The 18,112-nt window shown below is 34.7% G+C and overlaps 2 protein-coding genes across 6 annotated transcripts in view; one reads left to right on the top strand and one right to left on the bottom strand.

Moving 5' to 3' along the window:
* Positions 1 to 1,079: 1,079 nt before the first annotated feature.
* On the top strand, positions 1,080 to 17,920 carry LOC101745043 (kynurenine formamidase). Of its 4 annotated transcripts, none has more exons than XM_062672471.1 (5): positions 1,080 to 1,102; positions 9,040 to 9,163; positions 11,188 to 11,289; positions 14,628 to 14,841; positions 15,778 to 17,920. In XM_062672471.1, the coding sequence occupies exons 2-5, from the start codon at positions 9,058 to 9,060 to the stop codon at positions 16,235 to 16,237; spliced, it is 882 nt and encodes a 293-aa protein (XP_062528455.1). In that variant the 5' UTR covers positions 1,080 to 1,102; positions 9,040 to 9,057; the 3' UTR covers positions 16,238 to 17,920. The 4 variants fall into 4 exon arrangements, with proteins under 4 accessions (XP_062528455.1, XP_037871719.1, XP_062528454.1 ...); XM_038015791.2 differs by lacking the exon at positions 1,080 to 1,102 and adding an exon at positions 1,781 to 1,947; XM_062672470.1 differs by lacking the exon at positions 1,080 to 1,102 and adding an exon at positions 1,781 to 1,986 and having other exon boundaries at positions 8,993 to 9,163.
* The window catches only part of serpin-21 (serine protease inhibitor 21), a 12,998-nt gene continuing 12,366 nt past the window's right edge, over positions 17,481 to 18,112 (bottom strand). For both annotated transcript variants that reach the window (XR_009974917.1, XR_009974918.1), the window contains exon 9: positions 17,481 to 18,103. The gene's annotated coding sequence lies outside the window, so the exon portion shown is untranslated. The remainder of the gene's footprint in view (positions 18,104 to 18,112) is intronic.

Below are 18,112 nucleotides of genomic sequence, written 5' to 3'. Positions count from 1 at the left end.
TCAAAGTACCTATACATCTGAATGACATCACTCCATTTTGATCCAACGTTATTAATTGACATTAAGCATAAAGTTAGTTTATTGTTACAGTAAACAATAAACTAACAGCCAATTCAATACAAGTCGTATTCAAACTAAACCCGAAAATTAAATCAAGCGGTAATCGGCGGTATAAATAATTCCTGATACTGACAAAAATAATCGATAAAAAAAACTATATGGTCAGAGTGTTGAACTTGTTCATTGTGACCGTGATTCTAAAAAAAAATATTCAAGGCTCTGTTGATATTAATATGTACTTATTAAAAACACGCACAGGATTTTGATAACGTAATGACGTCTCACTTTAATAATATTTGTGTTATGACTCCTTATACATGCGTCTTGTTTTAATTTTTCAAAAATATGTAACTACCTTTTTGGATTCAACGGATCGTAACTAAATAATTTGTCAACGTATATACAAGAAGCGTTGTTTCTTCTAGAGTTTGAATAAAATATATTATTTTACGGCACGCAAGAGTAGCGTTCCTAATGTTCTAATGATAAGGTTTTTTTTTAATTACTACATAAATATTTTTTAGGAGCACACTTACATAGATGAGAAAAATCAGCAAAATATACCGTATAAACTAATAAGAATCATACACAGTTAACAGGACATCTTTATTGTACAGCTTCAATCAATAATGTAATAAGGTGATATCACTGGTGGTAGGACCTCTTGGGAGTCCGCACGGGTAGGTACCACCACCCCGCCTATTTCCGCCGTGAAGCAGTAATGCGTTTCGGTTCGAAGGGGGTGGCCGTTGTAACTATACTGAGACCTTAGAACTTGTGTCTCCAGGTGGGTGGCGCATTTGCGTTGTAGATGTCTATGGGCTCCAGTAACCACTTAACACCAGGTGGGCTGTGAGCTCGTCCACCCATCTAAGCAATAAAAAAAAAATTAAAAAAAAAAAAACTTAAAACATTGTTTTGTAATAACTACATATTATTATATATTGACATAAATAAACCGTGTTATCTACGCAACGAATATGAACGAGCTTAATGTATATTGCAATTATCATACGTATCTTGTGTTGCGTGATACATGTAGGTATGTATATTTTTAATTCTCTAATTTCCAACGCGTACTTACTTATAACATTTGAGTACATACTTATATTTAATCCATTTCACGTGTACCTGATGTACATGTGTTATATTTATGTCTCGAATAGTTTTCATGAATGTTCGTACTAAAAATATTGTCAATGGCGGATTAGCATGGACTTCTGTTAAAATCTTTAATTACAAATATCTTCAAAATTGACATTGCGACATTGCGTAAAATTTAATTACATATTATGTTTTACTGGTGGTAGGACATCTTGTGAGTCCGCACGGGTAGGTACCACCGCCCTGCCTATTTCTGCCGTGAAGCAGTGATGCGTTTCGGTTTGAAGGATGGGGCAGCCGTTGTAACTATACTGAGACCTTAGAACTTATGTCTCAAGGTGGGTGGCGCATTTGCGTTGTAGATGTCTATGGGCTCCAGTAACCACTTAACAGCACGTGGGCTGCGAGCACGTCCACCCATCCAAGCAATAAAAAAAAATTTAGCACAGTAAAACCTTCAATATTATTATATGTACATAGATTCCTTCTTAAATAAATTGCTTTTAAAATGAATCTACGAGCTAACAAATTTTAACTCTGCTCCCGAACGTGAATACAATAATAAACAAACAAAAAGACATCGGTTTTAACGATTTATAACAAAGCGAAATGAGATTTCAAGCGCATTGGACTACCAGTAGTCAATCTAAACAGTCTGTGGCTGTCTGCCGTGCGTTTTACAAGAGTTTGAAGTGAGCACGCGCACGACCGACCCAGGCTTGTTTATAAACAAGATTGGACCTTCAATTTTATATGTTTTTTAACCTTTGAGTACTTTGAAAGGTAGGTTGATTTGTTTGTTTTATTTTAAATGCGTTCTTTGTATAATTATTTTCGTTGTTTATCTGTGTGAGTAAAAAAATTTAATATTTAAAATAAAGATCGTTAAATATATTTTAAATTTGTGTGTGTGTGTGTGTTTTTATGTAATTAATGCGATGGGTCAACGAGTTCTCCTGGATTTAAATAGGATCATTTGTGTGCTTTGAGTGAGTTTTTTAACGTTCTCGATAACGTAAAAGTTAACTCAAATTTGTAAGCATTTGGAACAGCGTCCCAGCGCCAAACGTAGGCAAACGCTCCAACTCCATACAAATTTGAGTTAACTTTTACGCTATCGAGAACGTTAAAAAACTCGCACTAAACACACCACTGGCCTTAAATTGTTACCGCAGCCCATTGCCATCACCTCGTTGAGGCATGAGGCCTATTCTACTTTATTGTGCAGCGTAAAACGTAAAGTAAAATGTAATGTAATAAAACATTTTTTTTTTTTATGTTTTGTTACTAAACATATTTATTATTTAGTGATAATAATCTGGATGAAGGAAGAGGAAATAGGCAAAAATCTGGATAGAACACTAGCGACAGCAAAAAATCTTGTTGAAATTTAATTACATTTCTTTGTTGTTATAGAATTTTCCAAATTTTACGGGCATCTTTCTATATTTTTCTTTCTTTAATATCATTACATACGAACGTAAAAAATCCCAAATCAGTACAGCCGTCCTGGAGTGGTTCGAATGCACTTATCAGAAACAGTATTTAAAATTTATCTACACAGACATAAATATGAAAAATGAGACTTAAATATCATTTTATAATTATTAATACAACGAACTTCAAACACCACCTGTTGGTCTGACTGATGATACATATATCTAACGTGTTTATTTATTACGTAAATTATTGTATTTATTAAATAATAAAAGCACGATGTGCAATTATTTTTTTAAGACCGTCAGTCGGAGCTCACGACGAAGTACTTTAAGGTTAGAACAACTATTATACGATACTATTGAGACTTCGACGCTATGTCTTAAGGTCTGTGGGCTTAGCGCGAGTTTTTTAACGTTCTCGATAGCGTAAAAGTTAGCTCAGATTTGTATGGAGTTCGAGCGTTTGCCTACAACCGGTCACCGTCCTCGTCGATCCCGTCGCTTGCGACGAAGGGCTCGAAGAGCGAACTAACCCATAGACACAGCCCACTGAGTTTCTCGCCGGATCTTCTCAGTGGGTCGCGTTTCCGATCCGGTGGTAGATTCTGCGAAGCACTGCTCTTGCTAGGGTCAGTGTTAGCAACTCTCCGGTTGAGCCCCGCGAGCTCACCTACAAACGTTAGGGTGAAGCTGAAATAGCCTCTCAAGGCTATCAGCATAGGTAGGAAAAAAAAAAAAAATGCCTACGTTTGCCGCTAGGGGCGCTGCAACTGCATACAAAATTGGGCTAACTTTTACGCTATCGAGAACGTTAAAAAACTCGCACTGAGCACACTGTGCCGAAATTCACGTTATGGTGGGGGTTTTTTTCCTACCTATTCGCTGGTAACCTAAGAGGCTATACCAGCTACGTCCGGACGCGTAGATGAGCTCACGGGCTCAACCTGAGAGAATTTGCTAATACTAGCCCTAGCAAGAGCAGTGCTTCGCAGAATCTACCGCCGGATCGGAATCGCGACCCACTCAGAAGATCCGACGAGAAACTCAGTGGGCCCTTGTGTTTCTGAGCTTCAGTACTATGAACAAAACTAAATAGTATACGCCCATCCATGCGCGTATACATCATCCTCACACGACTTTACCTTTGAAGTGATATTTTATTTAAAACGAACGCGTTCGGTGATATGCCTTGTCTAACTCGGCACCTGCCCTCTTATCCTAATCCAAGAATGATAAGCAAAGGCACGTACAAATATTTGATACGCGAGTCGTCTAAAGAGCTTTTTAGACTTTAACTTATTTTTTTTACATAGCTTTTCTTTAGACTTTTAACTTATTTTTTTACATAGCCTTTCGTATTCCATCATTTGGATGCGTCGTTAATTAATATTAATCGATTATTAAATGCAGGTAAAATGTGTCGTCCGTCCACACGTGTCGACCGCAAAACAATGTTACCAATAAATAAATACCTTCTAGGCAAATATGTATGCAATTTTTTACGCTCATTAAGTTTTATCGATAACAAACAATCACTACAGTAATCTTATTACACAGTAAAAATAAAAGATATGAATACGTAATACATTACACAATATTATGTTTCCGTACCTTTTTTTTTATTGCTTTGATTGTTGGACTAGCTCACAGCCCACCTGGTGTTAAGTGGTTACTGGAGCCCATAGACATCTACAACGTAAATGCGCCACCCACCTTAAGATATAAGTTCTAAGTTCTCAGTATAGTTAGTTACAACGGCTACCCCACCCTTCAAACCGAAACGCATTACTGCTTCACGGCGGAAATAGGCGGGGTGGTGGTACCTACCCGTGCGGACTCACAAGAGGTCCTACCACCAGTAATACCTACATTATTTCTATTTTTAAGATTTTTATTTCTATTATTAAAGATACATACAGACTTTGTTTATTTTGAAGAATTAAATTTTTCTAATTTCTCAATAAATTTGTTACGTTTAGTCCGAGTTCAGTGATAGAAATATCCAAACAAAAATTCCGAATCGATCGATACTTTAGATAGTTTTTGTTACTGAGTTAGTTTGTCTCGACGATAACGAAAATATAGACAAAAATTTTAGGCCGTTTTTATCGAATGAAGGCTAAAGTTTATCGCACTTTCAAATTGACATTGAAATATAAACTGCGTACAACATTATACTGGTGCAGGCGAAGTAGTTAGTATATTTGAGTCGACTATTATCAAAGCCGGCAATGTGACTTTTGGACAATTATTGGTAAATCAGAAAAACGAATTATTGACTTTGTATTCCATTGGCAGTCACAAAACTCTTCTGAACGACATCTTAGATAAATAACAGGTTAAGTATTAACTTTTATTTAATGCAGGTTTTGAACCGTATTCTTTGAAGGAGACGATTATATTGAAATCAATCTGTATTGACATATCAATAACATTTTTTTGTCCAAATGCACAGATTGCCACCTTTGATAATAGACGACTCATTTCTAAAGCAAAGCAGTCGAACGTACTAGTCTAAGCGGTGGCACATCCATTATACAATTCAATTAATTCGACGTTTTGACTCAAGGTAGGTGGCGGTAATCAAGGTGGCGGTAATCACCTTGAGTCGTCAACCAACATGTGAAATACTGGAAACTGCTGTATATATATTTATTGAGAAACTTGGATTTCTCAGCTGTGTCAATTAGAGACAAAGATTTTTAGTGTAACTCATTAATAAACAATTATTAATTATAATTCAAAAAATTATAATTTGCGTAATCACTGGTGATAGGACCTCTTGGGAGTCCGCACGGGTAGGTACCACCGCCCCGCCTATTTCCGCCGTGAAGCAGTAATGCGTTTCGGTTCGAAGGGTGGGGTAGCCGTTGTAACTATACTGAGACCTTAGAACTTATATCTCGAGGTGGGTAGCGCATTTACGTTGTAGATGTCTATGGGCTCCAGTAACCACTTAATATCAGGTGGGCTGTGAGCTCGTCCACCCTTCTAGGCAATAAAAAAAAAACATAATATCTAATTATAAATAGAAATATCTATTAAATACCACGTTCATTAAATTAAACATACAGTGTACAAGTTTATATTATGTATTTGTGTACACTGATAATGCAAAACCTTCTTCTCATGATAATACTTAGATACTGTAGATACAACAAATATACAATAGATACAATTTACAACCGCTCAAAAGGAGCATTATTAACAGAAAATTCATTTTAAGTACCATAATGTGTGAAAATCTAGTTACACGTGAGATTTTTTGCATGTATTAACACTAATGAACCCTTTTTTTTCTGTTAGCAAATAAACGAAACAAAACACTAATTTTAAGAAAATAACATATTTAGGTTCACAATTCCTGGACTTAAAGCTAGTAGTAAGTTTTTAGGGGCGACAGAATTTTAGCTGCTTAAGCTTTAAAAGGCACTTAACCCTAAAATATTTTTATCGGTGCTTTAAAAGAGTAAATTTATTAAGTTTTCCGGTCGCTACGAGATCAAATTTAATTATTTCCTTGAACAAAGTGCGGAAAAATAAGTACGACTTTATTACGTAGACCAATCCAATTCATTTTTTTTTTTCGTATAAATGCTATAGTATAATGCTATATTTTCTAAGCAAATATACCACGTAATCATGCATAATTTATTGTATCTATATCAGATTTACTGCCAATACAATTGACCTATTTACAAATATCATGAGCACTGTCAACAAAACAATAAAAGCGAACGGAAGCTATAAGTTATTCAGTATCTAACTTCAATAGTTAAACATATCATAATAAACTAGTTAACCAATAAAGAATATAGCCACCATCCATTTTGGATATTCGTATATGTTTGTATGAGTATAAAAAACATATGAGTTTACTCATCAAAATAATCATAAATCGATGAACCTCCATCATTAGATTTGAAATAATAATAAAATATTACCTTTATAGTCAGACAAGCATATGGCCCACCTGATGATAAGTGGTTACCGTCGCACACTGACCTCAGCAATGCCAGGGGCATAGCTAAGTCGCTGCCTACAAAATTAATTATTAAGAAACTAAATTTATAAGAAATGTTAAGTGTTTTTCAAGTATTTTCTTTAAAAATGCTCGTATATTTATTTGTATGATAAAGCAGCTATTAACAAAATTTTCTTTATATCCTTTAACAAGAATAAATATTTCGTTCGAAGGCAATCTCCTTAAAATGAAGACGCATTTCCAAGCCATTGTTACGTTAGCTTTGAATAATATGTACTTATTTACTTATTTTTTTGTACTATTCTTGTTTGTGAGCACATAAACCTATAATCAATTTGAATGACATGTAAATCGACAAAGACGATCGAAACCCAAAAAAGGGTATATAGATAGTATGCTGTAGTACATGTTTAAAAGGTTTAAAAGTGTTCATAACGTATGATTGCAAAATGTTTAGTTTAATATATGCAATAGGATCAGCGTTAACACCACAATCAATTTGACGAAAAAGTTTTTATTTTTTTATTGGTAAGGTGGACGAACTCGCAGCCCACCTGGTGTTAACACGTTGCTACGTAGCATCAACAGCCTAGACTCCGCCACCCATTTTGAAACACGAGTGCTAAGTCTCCGTTTTTAAAGTACAACGGCTGTCCCACTCTTCAAATCGAAACGCATTACTGCTTCACGGCAGAAATAGGCGGAGTGGTGGTACCTATCCGAGTGAGCTCAGAAGACGCCCTACCACTAGTATTTACGCAAATTTTGAGAAACTAACTTAACCTTAACTCAAACTTAACCTTCAAATTAGAATGTTTTACTGCTTTGCGAAAGAAATAGGGGGATTTATTATGTTTAACCGTTAAATTAAAATGAATTATTTGCCTGTGTTTTGAATAAAAGCCAATAAAAAATATATAATTTTGAAATATCTCGACCAGTCACGCCGGTACGTCCTTAACCTCGTCTGACCATTTAAACAAAGTAAAAAAATGAAATGAATGAAAATAATAAAGAATGCTGACAAATTAAAATTTCATTTAAAACAAAACAAACCTCATTAATTAAGTTTCCATTGTGATAAAATTTATTTTCAATAATGCATAATCAGTTTACCGACAACAACATTCAAATTTGCAAAACTATTCGAAGCAAAGTTAAATAAATAAACGTTATCATTGTTTCTTGAGTTATTAATTCAATGGCAAATTCATTAATTTACCATCTAATTAAAAGTGAGCTGGCTGTATAAAAGTATAGACTAGGTGACGATGAAGATCAATACAGTTGACTGTTGAACAAAGACAGAAGGCGTCTCTCATAATTTAAAATAAAAAATAGGTTTTATTTTATTCAAAAGATATAATCTTTTGGTTTTAATTTTTTTTTTTTGTGTTTCATAGTGCGTTTCGTCTTTGTAATAGTGCAGTGAAAACTTTAAAAAAACATTTACGATGTAACTAAATTACCTGAATTTTATATCTAGTCACATGCAATACAATGTCATGATAAGATTACTTTAATCTTTCTAGCAAGTATCGGTACTAAAGATATTGACTCTGGCATTTTTGTTTCCTGTTAAAACTACGATAGAAAAATAATTAAAGATTCGTTTTAGTTTCTTATTGAACCATGATATAAAAGTTATTAAATTATTTTATTTATTTTTTATATTTTTTTAATGTCATTTTAAGTTTAATTTGTTTTTTTACTCACATAAATTTCTCCACGCTTCTAAAGGCAGTATTACATTTTTTTATTTGAGCACCGAAAGAAAATTTATTAACACGTTTATAATTTGTATTAATAAACATATTTGGTATAATTTATCTATTATATTCACGATTAGATAAATGGTCCTCCGGTTATAAAATAACATCTAATGATATAACTCGTTATGATAAGATTGCTCCGCTTTGTTTAATCGTCAACCACTCTGTGCACTGTTGTCTTTCACACGGGTCGTGTTTACTTGAAATACTATATGAGTTTCCGTGTTAAAATGAATCCTTTCACAAAAATCACTATTAAATTTAAAGACTTTTTGAGATATACCTATTTTAGAAGAAAACACCTTCGCTCCGACGCGAAAGAGGATGAGGTAAAATTTGTGCTCAGGTATTATGTTATGTGAAAAAAAAAATCTTTTTATTTTATTATATACATTCCGAAATAACTTTCTTTGTGAAAACATAATTCAAAGTCGTATTTTTCCTTTAACAGAAATAACTCAATTTGGATTTATCGGCAAAAGATAATTCCAATTGGAATTTCAAATTACTTACGCGTTGTAAGATCAACAATCTTAAAATTAAAACAACTGAATTAAAGATATAAACAAATACAAATCATTACTGTATTTCGTTTTGTAACATTAAATATATTTAATAATTATAACAAATAGATTAACAAAAAATTTAAGTAACAAATATTTATGGATTCGTATTTTAGATACAGGGGACGGTCACCATGGAATTTGTGGATTTGGAAAGAGAATACACACCGGTGTTGTGGTCGAACCGGTTATATACCCCGGAGCATCGCCTCAACTTGCACATCAACCTTGTAACAGCAGGTGAAGACATTTTCTTTCTTTTAGTAATTTCTTTTCAGTTACAAGTGCACTAGTGCTGTATCGAATCCGGCTTTATTTTGCAAATATACTTGAAATGTCGGAAAAAATATGCGAAAAAAAAAAAAAAAAAAAATTGTTGCTTATGTAGCTAGACGATCTCACAGCCCACTTGGTGTTAATCGGTTGCCGATGTCCAAAGACATCTACAACGTAAATTCCGCCACCTACCTTGAGATATAAGTTTTAAGTTCTCAGTATAGTTACAACGGCTGTCCCACTTTTCAAACCGAAACGAATTACTGCTTCACGGCAGAAATAGGCAGGCTTGTGGTACCTAGCCGGGACTCACAAGAGGTCCTACCACCAGTAATTACGCAAATCATATTTTGCGGATTTGATTTTTATTACACGATGTTATTCCATCACCGTGGAAGTAAATCGTAAACATTTGGTAAACACGTATTTCGTTAGAAAAATTGATGCCCCCCTGCGGGACTCGAACACCGCTGCATCGATAGATACAAATGCACCGGACGTCTTATCCTTTAGGCCACGACGACTTAAAATATTGAAACATTCGAAAATATTTGAATATGCAATTTCGAAAAGGGCACATCTCTGAAAATGAAAAATGTTCAGGAAATGAAAAAATAATTATTATTTTCTAAAACAGTGTAAAATTTAAAATATGTATTAACTTTTAAGATATATTTTAGTGTTAATTAGCAATTGAAAATTACTGGAATTATTATAAAATGGGTGTAGGTAAGCCTCAAAACTACATGTATATGAAAATAAAGTATTTGACAAAATATGCGACATGTGCCCTTTTCGAAATTGCATATTCAATTAAAAAATCGACAACTCCATGATGTTCACGTAATTTTATATATATATATATATAACAATTAAAACTGTAAAAAAGATGCAGAATAAACTAGCCAAGTGTCAATCGAACAAATTATAGACTAATAACAAAATTAACACGGAATCTCAATTAACAAAAACAATCTAAATTTATTAGAACAAATCAAGATGATCGTTTTGGAAATATGATTTTGAGCGTCATATAACAAAAAGAAATAAATAAATACTCGGAATTCACACCCATGGAAATAAAATACGTTAGGTACATCACTAACATACCTATAATTATGCATGTAACCTATTGACGATAAAGTGAAATTTAAAATGCTGAAATATACAAGTCACCTTTTTTTTTTGCTGATAAACTTTTTAATTGGAGTATGGCTATACATTTAATTAATAAACTTAATTTTAACAGTTATCAGAATTATAATATTTTATATGCGTATTGAATGAAAGATTTTGCGCTAAAAACAAAAGACTAGCTTTAAATATATGAGTCGACTATTATCAAAGCCGGCAATGTGACTTTTGGACAATTATTGGTAAATCAAAAAAACGAATTATTGACTTTGTATTCCATTGGCAGTCACAAAACTCTTCTGAACGACATCTTAGATAAATAACAGGTTAAGTATTAACCTTTATTTAATGCAGGTTTTGAACCGTATTCTGTGAAGGAGACGATTATATTCAAATCAATCTGTATTGACATATCAATAACATTTTTTTGTTCAAATGCATAGATTACCTTTGATAATAGACGACTCATATGTAGCTACGATGTACCAAAACGAGCTTGTTGGAATTCTCATCAGGACCCCACGTTCCAAGGTGAATCGCGATGCTCACGTGTCATCATAATTGTTGCCGTTTAGAATATCATTTATATTACTGCAAAGGGTTTCTCCTTAATCAGAATAATGAATAAGCTGTATTTAAAGATCGAAATTCGATACAGTAATCTTTGTAAAGCCAAATCTGCTTACGTGCATTCTTGGGCGCGTAAGAGCTTAAAATAACATTAAAGTTTGAAATTGAACAAACTTAGAGTATTCAGTAGATGCATTGTCTCGTTCAAACTAATCTCTTAATACGCCCAAGTATAAATAGACTCGATATGTTCGTAATAATCTGTTCAATCTACATTATTTCAGAGAGCGAAATAGCCACAAATAACGTTCCACACAAATTGGAGATTGAGTACGGATCAACGCCCGGACAGAAGCTGGACATTTTCGGTACCGACCTCCCGAATGGTAAGTGTAAAACTTATTTTCGTTCAATCTAAAATACAGTATTTTCTTCGGCTTTGGCGAATCGCAGACATAATAAAAACTACTTTTACGATTTTCATTTAGCTTTTATTATTTTCATTTTATTATTATCTGACGCTTCAAATACTTTACAGTTTTTTTTCTGGTCACGGACGACATAGATTGATGACAATTTAGATAGGTCCATTCATCATAGTATGTTTATAGGGTAGGTTATTGAAAACCCGTTATGAAGTCTGAAAGTTTGAACAATTTAATTCCTACATTTAAAGTTGTACAATGTATTTTGTATACTTCTTTTTAGTCTACAACGATGGACATACTCGCGATTGTTTGCCATTAAGCGGCTAGCAAAGTCCATAGACACCACAGCGTCTTTATTATTGGTTTCAGGACGTCTTTTTAGTCCGCACGTGTAGTTACCACCATCCTGTCTATTTCTCCCTTGAAGCAGTAATGCGTTTCGGTTTGAAGGGTGGGGGTAAAAATTGAACTTAGAACACATGTCTCAAGGTGGGTGGCAGCATTTACGTTGTCTATGGACTCACCATTTAACACCAGGTGGGCCGTGAACTCGTCCACCCATCTAAACAATTAATAAATTAATTTCCACCGTCCTTGCAATATTGGCTTGAAGCCGCAAGAAACAAAATGCGTAAAGACCACTCAATATGTATGCTACGTTCTTAAGTTATCCAGACTATAGAAGGCACGGATTAACCCTTTGATAGCCGCCCGACTGCACTTCAAACCTTTTGGAAACAAGGAGTAATGGAGTGCAAATTGTCTTGAACGGGTCAAGGTTTTGGGTGCTTAAGATGGTACCGATTATTGATTGGTTGTTAACGATTCATGTATTCAGGGATTTTATTTTTACTGCTGGTACTTTCTCAGAAAAAAAGAGTAGTGTACTTAGAAATTTGTGCAATTCCGCTAAAAAAAACTCTGTATATGCATATTTGCTTCACCATTGACTTAAAACAAAAGCGTATCCGAAACGAAAACAATATTATTTATTCAAGTTAAATATAAAATTTCAGCAGAAAATAATTTGCAAGAAATACTTAAATTTGTCAACATTGTTAAATTACTATATGAGTTAATATAAAAAGTGTCTTTATTTATTTCTCACTAATTTAAGATTCATAACGCAAATACGTACATAAATCTTTTTTTGCGGAACTACACAATGTTAATATCTATTTAAGTATGTTTACGTTATTTTAATATATCTTAAATATTTACCTACTTTATAGAGTACGTATTTATAGACAGGAAATTATTTCGGAACACTATTTACGAAAAACAATACAGAGAATACTTTATTTTCTTAAAATTCTTCCGCGTTATGCGTTTTGTTTTCATACTAGGATATCATCTCGTAAGATAATATTATATTTAAATAACTACTATCATATTTAAATTTTGTTTACGTCTCTATAATCACACAAGAGTCATACGGAAGCTGTAATGATTCAAGTTAAAAAAATGTCGAAATTCCTCGGTTCACTACATTTGAAACACAAGTCTACTCGCGGGCATGGCCCTTGAGAAAGTGCCGAGATATCGGAAACTCATCAATACTAAAAATCGTGTCAAGAACTTTATAAATAAAATTTAAATTTATAATGAGTATTTCGTCAAAAGCGGTTACTATAAGGTGAATCAGAAGAACACGTGCAAGCTAGAAGGGTCAATCATCACCTTAGCCTATAGCTGTCCACTGCTGAACATAGATCTCTCCAATAAATCTCCAGTGCAGCCGGTCCGTTGCTATCTGCATCCAACGTGACCCAGCCATTTTCATTAGTCATCGATCCTGGCGTGAGCTGGCCTGATCTGGCCTGAGCTTGCCAGTACGTGGTCTCCATTCAAGAAACATTTTGTTCTACCGGCCGTCCGATCTTCGCGCTCTGTCGCCTGGACACCGCCACTTCAGCTGGCTAATCCTACGGGCTATATCAGCATCTTTGGTTCTTCTACGAATCTCCTCATTTCTGATTCTGTCTCGATGCTGTCTAGTGTCGGAACTATCTTGTAATTGCTTGGTTTCTACATATACATTACCTTTTTTTTATTTATTAAGAAAGTTTTAATTAACAACTAATGTGAATAAACAAAAATGCGTATAACTCACTTTTGGTATCTTTATCTTTATTTTAATGGCATGGATACTGTAACGCCTGTCTACCCTAAAATTATTATGTTCAGATTAAATATGTTTGTATAAATATGAATGTCCAATATCTTTTATATTGTGCTTTATGACTCCTTTAATACATACGAGTATATCTCTCACCAGTTGGTGTCGCCGCCCTTTGCGTGGCGTCTTGTCGAGTCATCTTGTACTACTAATAGTCTGTAATGTTGATGTATAATATTATTCAATATTTTTATTATTACTGAGATCAGTGGATGAGCTCACCTGGTGTTAGGTAGATACCGGAACACATAGACATCAACAATGTAAATGCCGCCAGCCACCTAGAGGTTTGGGTTCAAAGTCCCAATTTTACCAAACAACGGCTGCGCTAAGATTTAAAACGAAAGGCATTTCTGCTTCACGGCAGAAAGAGACAGGGTGGTAGTGCTTACTCGTGGAGGACCACAACACGCCATACCATCAGTATCCTATTCAATAAACCAAATAATAATTTAAATACTAAAAGTACACGTAGTTTATTTTATTTTCATAGAATCTTAATTCTTGTTCCCGATGTTTTTTTATAGTAACTATGCATGCGAAGTACTGCTCGAGCTGATGCGAAGGATTGCTCTGAGGAATTGTTCCAGATGATACCATCATCTCGGTTTTACCATCGCACCGCCCGCCACCGAAGTAGAGTTCATCCATACTACCTGGAACCACTGCGGTCATCCACAGTGCGTTTCCAGAGGTCTTTTTTGTCACGTACAATCTGGCTATGGAATGAGCTGCCCTCCACGGTATTTCCCGAGCGCTATGACATGTCCTTCTTCAAACGAGGCTTGTGGAGAGTATTAAGCAGTAGGCAGCGGCTTGGCTCTGCCCCTGGCATTGCTGAAGTCCATAGGCGACGGCCGTATGCTCGTCTGGCTACAGGAGCAATAAATAAAAAAAAACTACACTGATACACTATATACATACTTTTGGCTATAAAATTAATGAAATAGGTACGCGCTGCGTGTGCTACATTGATGGTCGTTTGAAAAAATCCTGTACCAAACGTAACTAGTGTACCAAATTCCAAAGAAATCGTGTAAACCAAACGCGAATGAATTCGTCAAATAAAGCACATAAACATTCATTTTTGTATATTAGTTACGCATTATGTTCGCAGAATCTCCAATTCTCGTGTTCATTCACGGTGGATACTGGCCGGACGTGTCTCGTGAAATATCACGTTATCCAGCAAAATCCCTCTACCCCGCCGGCGTTAAGACGATAATTGTTGGTTATGATCTCTGTCCCGCGGTCACGCTTGCTGAGGTCGTCAATCAGATACAGAACGCTGCGAGATACATCTTCGAATACGCTGAGAAGATGAATTCTAGGTGAGGAAAAATAATTAAAAGCTACTGTATGCAGAATTTGACACAATAGGAACCGTTATGCACAAGGAAATAGTCTAAAGTCAACACATTCATTCTTTACTTTCATGAGCCCGCTTTTTGAATAGTGCAGGGTTGGTAAGTAAGTAAGTATGTACTAAATTTACTTCAGGATTCGCAAGTCGTAAATAATAAAAGGCAATTCTACGGTGTTTATTATTGTAACCTCGTGTTTATTATTGTAACTTCATTATTTTGGACATTCCGAATACATTTTACTCCTCGTGGTAACGAAAGACCACGTGAGTCTTAATCATATAAGTAGTTTTAATTAGTCCAAAGTATTTAAAAGATAATTAGTAATTATTTTTAATAGTATGACTATTATTATTATTTTTTGTCTAAGATGGAATATAACATTAAATAAACAAAAACATTACTGCTTTAAACGAATATCTGACGATTGAATTAATGTTTTTTTTTAATTGCTTAGATACCTACCTATCTATGATGAGCTCACAGCCCACATGATGTTAAGTGGTTACTGGACACCATAAACATCTACAACACCATAGCGCATGTACTACCCACCTTGAGATATAAGTTCTAAGTTCTCAGTATAGTTACAACGGCTACCCTGCCATTCAAACCGAAACGCATTACTGCTTCACGGCAGAAATAGGCGAGGTGGTGGTACCTATCCGTGCAGACTCATAAGAGGTCCTACCACCAGTAATTACCCGCAAATTATAATTTTGGGGGTTTTGATTTTTACTACACGATGCTATTCCTTCACCGTGGAAGTCAATCGTGAACATTTGTTAAGTGGGTACGTATTTCATTAGAAAAATTGGTACCCGCCTGCAGGATTCGAACACCGTTGCATCCTTTGCTGTTTTACTGTTCTCCTAACAAAACGGAATTCTCATCGTATTTCAGAGGCGTTTACTTCGCGGGACACGGAACGGGAGCGCATCTGGTAGCGAAACTCCTGGCCAGTTCCGAATTCTTCGAAAACACGCCCGATTCACACCACCTCCAGGGAGCCTTCCTTATTTCAGGACTGTACGACTTACGGGAAGTCGTAAATACATCAGTCAACAGATCCGTGCAACTGCCTCACGAGTGGGCGGTGCCGCTGTCCCCGCAATTCGATTGTTTCTCCCACTTACAGTCGCGAAGGATCAGAATTTACATTTTTGCGGCCCAAAACGACAGCCCGACTTTCAAGAGGCAATCGAGAGAGTTCTATGAGCTTTTACACAATACGTGCTTGATGCAGAACATGTATTTGGAGATCAAAGACGATATGGATCATCACGAAATAGTCGAGTGCTTCGCGAACAGCAACAACTACCTTAAGAACTTGTTGATTCATGATATTCGTAAGCACATATGACGCGACTTTAAATTAACAGCCTATATCAGGGTTTCCCAAACTTATTTTGTATACTGCCCACTTTGAGAATAATATTATTTTTTAGCGCCCCCATTTTTTCACCTACTTAAAAACCGCTATAGCGAGAGCTCAGTCAGTGTCTAAGAGCCCTCCTAGAAATTACAAATCGCCTCCAAAGCCTCTACACACGTCCCATTTTTTTTCTGGGTCTCTTACCCCCCCCCTTAGCCCCCCTTTAAGCCTGCAGCGCCCGCAAGGGGGTGTTATCGCCCAATTTGGGAAAGGCTGGCCCATATGTTTGCTATATTTTACCTCTGGTCAATTATTTAGACTACATACAATGATACATACTAACATTAACCCAAATGAGGATATAACCAATAGATGACTTATTTGCTTTCATAGCATGGGATAAACTTGAAAATAAATGCAGAGGACTGAGCTAAATCGTTGTAGGTTATGGTTTTATATCTCACCTTGGTCATAACGGATCGTCTGAAACGAGCAACGTTTAGCATCCATTGCGCAACATCTAATTAACAACAACAAAATATTCATTAATCTATTACTCGATTAATGAACAAGCATTGTACCTAATGGTAAAATAAGAATTATGAACAGTGCAAATATTCGGAATAGTACTTATGAATATAGTAATTAATTATATCATAGAAATTTCGATTTACTTTACCTTCTAATTTTGCTGGATTAAATCGATCGTGCTATAAACGCTTGGTAAATTCGTATTACGAGTAGACAGATTATTTAGTTTATCGTTTATCGAAGAGGAAGATGTTTTCTACATAGGTTTTCGCATTAGCACGTATTGTGTTTAAAATGTAATCAAATTTAGTATGAAGCATTCCAATTACAACAAAACATAAGCAATTCTGAGTAATAGTTTGTGATGATCTCAATTTTACCATAAAATCGCACCTCGCCCTGGCGGAGCACAGACCATCAGTACTGTCTGGCAGCAATGAGCTCATTCTACAGGGCGTATCAAAACATATACTATACTGCTCTTGAATAAAACTGCGTATCTTGGGTACGATTTGAACAAAATCCTCCTCGAGTAACGATCTTCATAAGAAATGGTAACCACTCACCATTAGGTAGACATGTCATATTTTTCGTACAAAAAAATAATAATTTAAAATCAACGCTATTTGCTGAAATTATTGTTTTTTTTTTCTCTGAAATTGACAAAGTAATATAAATTTGAAATCAATTGATACTAATATTAAAGAAAAAACATTTATTTAATGTCGATAATGGATCTCTTAATAACGTAACTTTTAAGTACTAACATATTATTTTTTTTATTAATTTTGATTACATTTATTAATTTAAGTTAGTGTTAAACACAAGTCCAGCAGACTTGTTTTTGTTTAAGAATACATTGAATATTGCAAAACTTTGAGATTCTCTGAAATACAAGCTTCTTTGATTTCGTTGTGTATATTTTTATTGTCGTTGAAGTTAAAGGTGTTGTAAAAGATTTTTAAAAACAAAATTTTCAAACAAAAAACCCGTGAATAGGGTTCGTGAATATCTTCAATGTACAAACTAATATAAATGAAATATTGTCTATTTTTTCACGAATGTAGCATATATTATGATATAATAGGATATTTACAGCAAACAGAAAACTTTTATTTCTAAATAAAATAATAAATTAAACACATATTTCTATTATTTAATACAAATTTCTTTTCATACTCATCACTCTGTTGTCAACAGGCTAATTCTAATTTTTTACAAGCGGTCGCAGTATCAATACTCAAACAGGATAAATACCAAATAAATACTCCAGAAGTATTATTACCACCTCTTATTATGTAGAAGGACAAGACACTGGGATACCTAAAAGAA

This window comes from Bombyx mori, chromosome 15 (assembly GCF_030269925.1).
Source record: "Bombyx mori chromosome 15, ASM3026992v2".
Lineage (NCBI taxonomy): Eukaryota > Metazoa > Arthropoda > Insecta > Lepidoptera > Bombycidae > Bombyx > Bombyx mori.
The sequence above is the reverse complement of the archived record's forward strand: the minus strand, read 5'-3'. Positions and strand labels throughout refer to the sequence as shown.

Excerpts from the sequence above, each read along its gene's own strand:
- LOC101745043 (XM_038015790.2), top strand. The coding sequence starts at position 8,573 with ATGAGTTTCCGTGTTAAAATGAATCCTTTCACAAAAATCACTATTAAA. Across the intron at positions 8,690-9,039 it reads CCGACGCGAAAGAGGATGAG|ATACAGGGGACGGTCACCAT; the intron begins GTAAAATTTGTG and ends TTCGTATTTTAG. Across the intron at positions 14,842-15,777 it reads GCTGAGAAGATGAATTCTAG|AGGCGTTTACTTCGCGGGAC; the intron begins GTGAGGAAAAAT and ends ATCGTATTTCAG.